Source organism: Antrostomus carolinensis, unplaced genomic scaffold (genome assembly GCF_000700745.2).
Source record: "Antrostomus carolinensis isolate BGI_N321 unplaced genomic scaffold, ASM70074v2 scaffold25935, whole genome shotgun sequence".
Classification (NCBI taxonomy): Eukaryota; Metazoa; Chordata; class Aves; order Caprimulgiformes; family Caprimulgidae; genus Antrostomus; species Antrostomus carolinensis.
This window is the reverse complement of record NW_010319099.1, coordinates 16,942-25,254: the sequence shown is the minus strand read 5'-3', so window position 1 is coordinate 25,254 and position 8,313 is coordinate 16,942. Positions and strand designations below refer to the sequence as shown.

General features: G+C 49.8%; 1 protein-coding gene across 2 annotated transcripts in view; it reads right to left on the bottom strand.

The window, feature by feature from the left end:
• The window catches only part of ACSS2 (acyl-CoA synthetase short chain family member 2), a 34,784-nt gene that overhangs the window by 9,613 nt on the left and 16,858 nt on the right, over window positions 1–8,313 (bottom strand). The window contains exons 2-7 of one of the 2 annotated variants that reach the window (XM_010169162.1): window positions 5,632–5,723; window positions 4,976–5,079; window positions 4,592–4,664; window positions 3,709–3,784; window positions 2,201–2,315; window positions 121–159 (exon numbers count right to left, since the gene is read on the bottom strand). In XM_010169162.1, the coding sequence (XP_010167464.1) occupies window positions 121–159; window positions 2,201–2,315; window positions 3,709–3,784; window positions 4,592–4,664; window positions 4,976–5,079; window positions 5,632–5,723 (499 nt within the window). The remainder of the gene's footprint in view (window positions 1–120; window positions 160–2,200; window positions 2,316–3,708; window positions 3,785–4,591; window positions 4,665–4,975; window positions 5,080–5,631; window positions 5,724–8,313) is intronic. The other variant, XM_029085236.1, reaches the window with a different exon arrangement.

Below are 8,313 nucleotides of genomic sequence, written 5' to 3'. Positions count from 1 at the left end.
CCCGGTTAGGAAGGCACGTGTGGCCGTGCAGAGCCGCAGCGGTTAGGAAGGTTGGAGTGCCGGAGGGGGAAGCGCAGGGGAAGGTGCCATGAGGAAGAAGGCAGTGCTGTGTGTAAATACCTTGGGATGGAGTCTCTGTGAGCTCTCAGTCTTTTTTTCCTGTCAAAAATCCACAAAGAGGGTGTGAAAATTGAGGAAGTGGAGGATTCACATTGGGCTTTGAAGGCAGGGAGCTGGAAGTCCACAGGCCTGGATGCTGGGAAACCATCCTGACAGGCTGGAGAGTGCTTGGATCTGGGGCCAGGCCAGGAGACGCCCTCTAAGCAAAAGCCTACCTGTTTCTATCACCTTCCCTGGGTACCCACCAGCTCGGTGGCAGGTCACAGAGGCCACTGCCTGCACACAGCCAGCTGGGTACAGGAGCACAGAGCTGGCATACAGCCCACAGGCCGTCTGATAGCATTACACAAGCCAACAGCATGGTAAAAATGTGCTCACAAGAAAAAGCAATCTTTAATAAAGTGTCTGAACAAATAGAGCAGCAAAAGCCAAAGGGTAAGAGACACCCTCCAGCCTCCTCCCCTTCTGCACAAGAACCTCACCTCACCAGCAGTGACCAGCACAGGGACAGGCTTCTCTGTAGCCTCCCGACGAGGGACACCTCGCACAGACACGTTGGTCTGCTCCGGTTTTCCAGCCCCTTTGCAGCTCCCTTGTCCTCACAAGAGGAACAAAGGAGGCCAACAAAACATGGCCAGGCTAGGAAACACTGAGCAACATCCCAACAAAATTATCACAGGAAAATTAACTCAAAGATACAGAAATCTGCTGGACTTGTCATTCCAGGGGTGTGCATGGACCATTTCTTTTGAAAGCAGAGCTCAGTCAAATACAGCTCCCCAAATACAACTCATCAGTATCAGCCTGCACACACCATATCCCAACACCTGGGGATGACTCGATGCAAATAATCACCAAACATACAGGGACAGAGGACACCGTTGCAAGACATGGAGCTGTTGGGTAGTGAAAGCAACCTGACTTAAGCAGGTGACAGCAGCAGGTAGCTGCTGGGCACAGCGGGACTGCACGCCAGCCTCAGGAGCTCAGCAGGCAGCCACGGCTTCACAACACCTTCTCCTCCTTCCACCCACGTCTCAGCACTTGCCTCTGGCCCACCACGTCCTTTCATCTGGTTTCAGTTGCCAGGGAAAGCCCCAGCCCCAACAGCTGACACAGCTCCTGTGCCAGCTACACAGAGACTGCTCTGTTCTCAGCACGTTGGGAAGATGTGTTGAACCCACACCACGAGCACAAATCAGAGAATCACAGGATGGTCTGGGTTGGAAGGGACCTTAAAGACCATCCAGTTCCAACCCCCCTGCCATCAGCAGGGACACCTTCCACTAGACCACGCTGCTCAAAGCCTCATCCAACCTGGCCTTCAACACTTCCAGGGAGGGAGCATCCACAACTTCCTTGGGCAACCTGTTCCAGTGTCTGACCACCCTCACAGCGAAGAACTTCTTCCTAATATCTCATCTAAACCTCCCCTCTTTCAGCTTAAACCCATTTCCCCTTGTTTTGTCATTAACTGCCCTTATGAAAAGTCCCTCCCCAGCTTTCTTGTAGCACCTTCAGGTACTGGGAGGCGGCTATAAGATCTCCCCGGAGCCTTCTCTTCTCCAGGCTGAACAGCCCCAACTCTCTCAGCCTGTCCTCACAGCAGAGCTGCTCCAGCCCTCAGATGGGCTGGTGGCCTCCTCTGGACTCACTCCTGGTTTTCCTCACCTGCTTCCACTGTCAGCTACAGTGCAGGACAGCATTGGTCTTTGCACAAAAGGGGAGAGAGAGACAGGGGTAGGAAGGGAGAGTCCTTCACTGGGTGGAGGAAAACAGGCACCTTGTCCTTGTCCTAGTGGCCTGGGAAGATGCACCCCACTGTGCTCTCAGGTGTCCCACAGGCTGGCAGCTAGCGATGGTGTCACAGGAAGCAGCAGGGAGAGGATCTTGGTAAGGCAAAGGAACCATTTTTCAGACCACTCACAATGCAACAACAGTGAGGAGGGGAGAAAACAGGAACAGGATTCAGAGAACAGGAGCATCCAGGGAAGCACTGCAGTGGTTTCACACTGATTGACTTGCTGGACACAGGCTCATAGCAATAAAATCCCTCCTCTCATCCCCCCCAGGAACATACCTGTACATCCTGGCACAGCCTTTTGAGAGGGGGAGACTTGCTGCATGTCCCATCCACCGCTATCTCTTCCCTCCCCAGGTGCTTCACCACGATGCACTTTTTCAAAGGGGAGCCCCTGTGAAAGGCAGGAGCTGTCAGGAGCTGAAGCGCTTTGTTGGCTTTACAGGCAGCACTGGAACCAGAGCAGGGGCCTGGAGCTGCTTTTGTTGAGCTAGAGTTTAAGCCACTGTGCAAACTCCAGTCACACCATGAACTGCCAAGGGACACCAGCCACAGGAATAGAGCTTGTTGAATGGGAAAGGTCTGTGCACAGCTTACTGGGGATTTATCAGCTGCCATTCCTATGGAGGAAGAGGGGATCCCACAAGCATCTCTCACAGGTTACTGCTGGGGAGATTCCTTATACAAATACCACATCTGACTACACACAAAACCTTCCACAGCACCCAGGAGATAGTAGGTGGCCGCTCCCATCCCTAGGTGTGACCCACTGTCCGATTTACAAGGAGGACAGGCTTCCAAAGCCAGAGTATACATCAAGAAAAAGATGGGCGTTTGTCCCCCCATGAGGGCCAACACAGCCTACCCATAAGGCAAACAAAATGATCTTATCTCCCTGTCAGGGTCTCCAACAGTCAATTCCCAACTTCAGGATCACTTCTGTCCTTCCAGGTACCTACTTTTACAGACATATAAACTTATGTTTTCAAGTTTTTCAATTTCAAATGCTTTTCAAGAGTTTGAATTTCTAACATGCAGATTGTCTGCCCTGAATTTTCATGTTTGATCTAACTTGCAAGACCACATTCAGTCTCATACAAGCTATGCAGACACTGTGTCCGTAAGCCTGGCAAAGTCATTTCACCATGATTATTTGTCTTTCTGTAAATTCTGATGATAGATCTGTCTCTCTCTATGGTTTACAGTATCTCAGTAAAGATGCTTTAAAAAATAAAGCAGCTTCAGCATATACTTGTGCACAGTCAGCCCCTGATCCTGTGCACAATGCTGGTGCACGTCAACTGGAGCACCTGTTCCTGTTTACGCAGCCATTTCCCAAAACTGAATTGTTTTTGGTTTATTTCATTTTTGCTGAATTAGAAGCTTTGGAGCAAGGCTTAAGTGTCATCTTGACGTGCCCCACAGCACTGTGTCCAACTGTTCACAACTGGTATGGTGGTACATTATTCCCTCCCACTCCAAGAGCTGCTGCTGCAGAACTGGGAGATCTGCCATGGGCCATAACGATTGTGAATTGGCGTGTCTCCAGCAAATCCTCCCATCAAATATGTGAGCCTTCAGGTCAGAATGGACAAGAGGAAAGTTAAAAGAAAATATTTTTAAGACAAGGGAGTCGAAGCACGTGTTATTTCTGAAAGGGTCATGAATGTAGTGCAGCTCGTGTCTGACCTGCTGCAGTCTGCCCACCTATGGAAAACCTCCATTTCCATTTGTGCAGGAGCAGATTCCAGCAGCAATTCCCTTCTTACAAGGGAATCCAAACTTACTTGTCTTTACATTTCTGGAGGGCTTCATCTGCAATCTGCTTCAAGTTGATCAGCTTGTCCCCTCGATAAAAGGCATCTGCAAAATGGTAAGGAAAACGTTAGAGGGGCTTCAGAGCCACGGCAGCCTGGGACAGCTGGAAGCAACAAGCAGTTTCAGGAGCGCAGAGCAGAGTTCATGTGCTGGAGTGAGGGAAAGCAGGCAGGCAGCTGATGGGAAAGGTTTCCTAATACACCCTTTTAGCCTAGAGAAATAGATGCCAAGAGAAATGGTGAAATTCCTTCCCTGGGAGAGGTTCCAATTTGACCCGACAAGCTTCTTGGGAACATTCTGTGGGAAATAATCCAATGTGGCCAGAATACAGATTGCAGTTTAGTGGGTCCTTTCCATGCCGTGGAACTATTCATAAAAACACTATTTTTTCACACTATTGCAAAAAACAGTTAGGGAAATGCAGTGGGCTTACATGCAAACACCACCACTTTCCTGTCCCTTTGCTTTAGAAGACTGAGAGCTGCAGCAGAAACATCCTTGAAATTGGGAAGGGAATTCTCGTATTACGACTGCCTCATAAATGACACATCTTGCAAACATCTGGCTGATTTTGAAGAGGAACACGGATGAGAAGCATTTGGAAACATGTTATTAGCAGCTGGTGACATCATGCTTTACAGGACAGAGTGGGCGGGCTGCTCAGATCCTTCACTGTAGGTTCAAAGTGGAGAACAGCGCTCGAGCACGGCTACAAGCAGCGCATCCGCCTTGCGGCAACTCAGCTGAAGTGTCGCCCCTTCCTCTTCCATTTCCAAGTGCATCTGGCTTTTAAAATGAAGACCTTTCAGACAAGTGACAGTAACAGCTCAGGGGCACAGATGCATGTCTTACCTGCCGTGATGAGAAGAGAACAACCGCAGTCAAGAATCCGCTCACAAAGAGAGTCTGCCGAGAAGCCTGCGAACTGACAGAGATCACACAACCAAGTCAACAAGAACACCAAAAAAAAACCCCACAACCCCCAAAACCCCAACAGCAGCTGTGCAGTTCCCTCGTGGTAAACAATGCCACCAGGCACTGATGGAGAGAGCTAAAGGAGCTCATGCCACAGTTAATGCAGGAAAGGGCTAAGAAACAGCAGCACCTTAATTTAGTTTCCATCCATCTCATGGCCAGCACCCACCCTTCCAGCTCCTCCCACCAAAACAAAAGCTGCTCCCCTCAAAGGGTGAGCTCAGCATGGAGCTGAGGAACATGCAAAGGGTTTGTTCCTACCACAATGGAGTGCAGAGCTCCAATCCTGGTGCAGGCGAGCATGGCTACAACCAGCTCCAGGATCATTGGCATGTAGATGGAAATTCGGTCTCCTTTTTTCACGCCTGTGGAGGGAAGATGAACATGGCATTTATCAAAATTAACATGTTACATGTCAAAAGAACAGAATATAGAAAGAAACTAATGATTTTGAATCAACATTTATATGCACACAATAAAGCTTCAGCTGGAGTTAGAGCTGAACTGGCCTTGGGCTTTGCTTTCCCAACCTTATGGCTCTTGTAAGATGATAGCAACGAACACTCCACGTTCTCATCAGACACAGCCCTTGGAGGCAGAAACATAACCAGCACCCACTGATCGTTGGAAAACCCCAGAGCAGGAAGTTTTGAGCACAGATTTCTTCCTTGTACAGCTGACATGATCAGCAGTGATCAGTTTTCATAGACAGAGGCAGAGATTAATCTCTAAAGTACATTGCAGAGCAAGTCTGCATCCACCCTGCTTTACAACTGTGGAAGCAGCGAGAGAAGTGAAGCATTTTGCACAGAATTACTCAACAGTTTGGCAACCACACAAAAAAATGAACCCAACCTCCAAAACCCGGGTCTAATGCCTTCCCAGTACCCAACACTCCTATTGCTTCAGCCGCCTACCTTGGCTGCGGAGGACGTTGGCAAACTGACAGACTTTCTGCAGCAACTCGCTGTATGTGATTTTCGCAGAATCCCCAGGTTCATTCCCCTCCCTGGAAAAGCAAAGTGATATTTGTTACTGTACAAGCATTACAAGGGAAGAGTGATGCTGCAAATTCAGAGGTACTTACTGCTTTGGGCAACATGTATGTCCTCACCTGCCCTTCCAAGCACAGAGTAACCAAACCCCAGAAATTCAATCCTGGGCTAAAGTTCTCCAACAGTAGGAAAATTTAGTCCAAAGTCCCCATTCCTGTGTAGATCACTACACCTGAAAGCAATTGCAGCCATGCAGTGGAAATACATAGTACTATCAGAGAGGCAAGAAGGGTCCAACAGAACTAAAGCTAAGAGTGGACACGCTTAAGAGCAAGCCAGGATTTAGGGCATGGCACCCTTGGCCACATGCACTTATGCCTGCAGATATGTCTGCATGAAACACTGGCCAATGTTGTCATGCACCAACACCCAGCTCTTAAATACCTACCACCTGATGGATTGGGATGGGATGCCAAGGGCTGTCTCATTTCCCAAGGTCATATATAAATACAGCCGTGTATATTTGTCCAGTGCCATGCCTGCTCAGCATTATTCTCTCCATGGTCCATGAACCAACTCTGGGCTCCTGCAGCCCAGGGGCCAGTTCAGTGGGACCTTGCTATGAGACACGCCAATGGGTGTGAGACAGACCAAGAGCAGCACTGGGAGATGGAACAGGAATGTCACATCCCCAGGGGAATGGTTTGCTACCAAAGTAAAAAAAACAACAACAAAACCAGCTAATTTTAACGTAGCACAACACTTCAGCCATGCAAACAAGGTGTCACTCCCAAAGGATCAGGAGATTAACAAAGAATTTGAAATGACTTCACGCTCGGCAGAGCAGTGGTCTCCCACACCCAGCAAGGAGGGAGACACTTCCCCGGGTCTCTCCCCAAGGCAGCTAGCACAGAAACATCAGTGAGCTGTGAAAGAATAGGGGTATCACTCTCTGATAGTCCCCCTGGAAAAGTGTCCCCTGGAGTAGGTGCAGCCACATGAAAATCACCACTGGTGCTGGGAAGGAGCCAGGAAGCATCTCTGTGCCATGCCCTCCCTTAGGACCGCAGCCAGGCTCCATCTAACTTGGGAACAGAAACCTCACTTCTTTAACATCTCAAACAGCCCAGAGCACACAGAAAAATATGTACTGAATTCCAGCTAAAACTATCCACTGCTGCTCCTTCTCCCAGCAACACAAGCAGAAGGAGGGCTGCTGTGATGCAGAAACACACCCAGACAGACCCTCGTTTCTCATGTAACTCTGTGCCGTTTGGTGCCAGCACAACCGTGACCACGTGCTTCTCCAGCAGACACTGGAAACAGTGTAAGGGCTGGGACAGCCCCACTGATACAGGCCCTGCACCTCCTGCCCCATGCAGGACAGGGGTTTCAGAACTGGTGGTTCACTTGGATTCAAAAGCTACTCATGGATCTGTCGGTTATAAACTTGACTTAACCCCCTTGATACCAAATCACACCCCTGGCTTCCACGGTGCTCTGCAGCAATCAGGTCCATGGATACCTGCAATGATGTGCCCAGGGAAATGTATCTTCCCACCAATGGCTTCTGAAAGAGGATTCCCTGCTTGACCCTTGATGCAAGTTTGGTCCCTTGCAAGCACGAAGAGGAGAGAAACAAGAATGCCAAGAGGAAGAAAAGCAGGGGAATGAGAACCAGTGCCTGGGGCAGGTGGCTCAGCCTTGGCATCTGAGCAGCTTCCTCTCCTTTCTCCATCATAACCAAGTACATCTCTTCAACCTAAATGACATGTGAAACCATAAGACAGGTCTTGGCTAGTAAAGAGAAACCAGGGAATCAAGAGTTTCTTTTTTGATTTGATTACTTAAAGGTCCAAGAGCTGATTTCAGCGCCAGTCTGAGCAGCTGGAACTGATATGACTCAAAGAACGAGCATCTGCTCCTGTTGTACCTGGCTGCACACCGAGTGTTTTCCCTCACCGTGCAGAGGTTTCTCCTTGGTGCATCTACACCCCAGCTGTGCCAACATCCAGGTGAGCACCGTGCAAACCTGCGTGGGCCCAGACGTGCAGTGTCACTGCGTGTGCAGCTTTGCCCCTCAGCCAACAGCCTCGCTAGGAAATATCTTTTAAAGACAATTAAAACCCTTCCAAATGCAAGCTGGCATATCCCAGCCCACTAATGTCTCACCTGAAGATCTCTGCACTGGGGTCTGTGGGTAAGCCCTGTGCAACCCAGCCCCCAGCCCAGCATCAACATGCAGAACAGGGCAGGGAAGGAGGGACCCCCCCTTTGCCCATGCTCTGCTGCAGTGTAGCATCTAATTACAACCTTTATTAAGAGAGAAACACGTTAGGGACTAGCACAGGCTGTCCCATCTGGAAGACTTCCCACAGAAGGCAGGAAGGCAACCCACATCCACGTGTGATGTCTCAGGGCTCGGCCAGGGGCTGGAGGTGCAGTGGTTTTGGCTGGGGGCAGACTTAGCCGAGGACACGGCGGAGAGCATGTTTGTTCCCAGTGCCAACAACTCAGTGGTGTAACACCAACACAAGAGAGACATGGAGCAGTTAGAACAAGTCCAGAGAAGGGCCACCAGGATGATCCGAGGGCTGGTGCAGC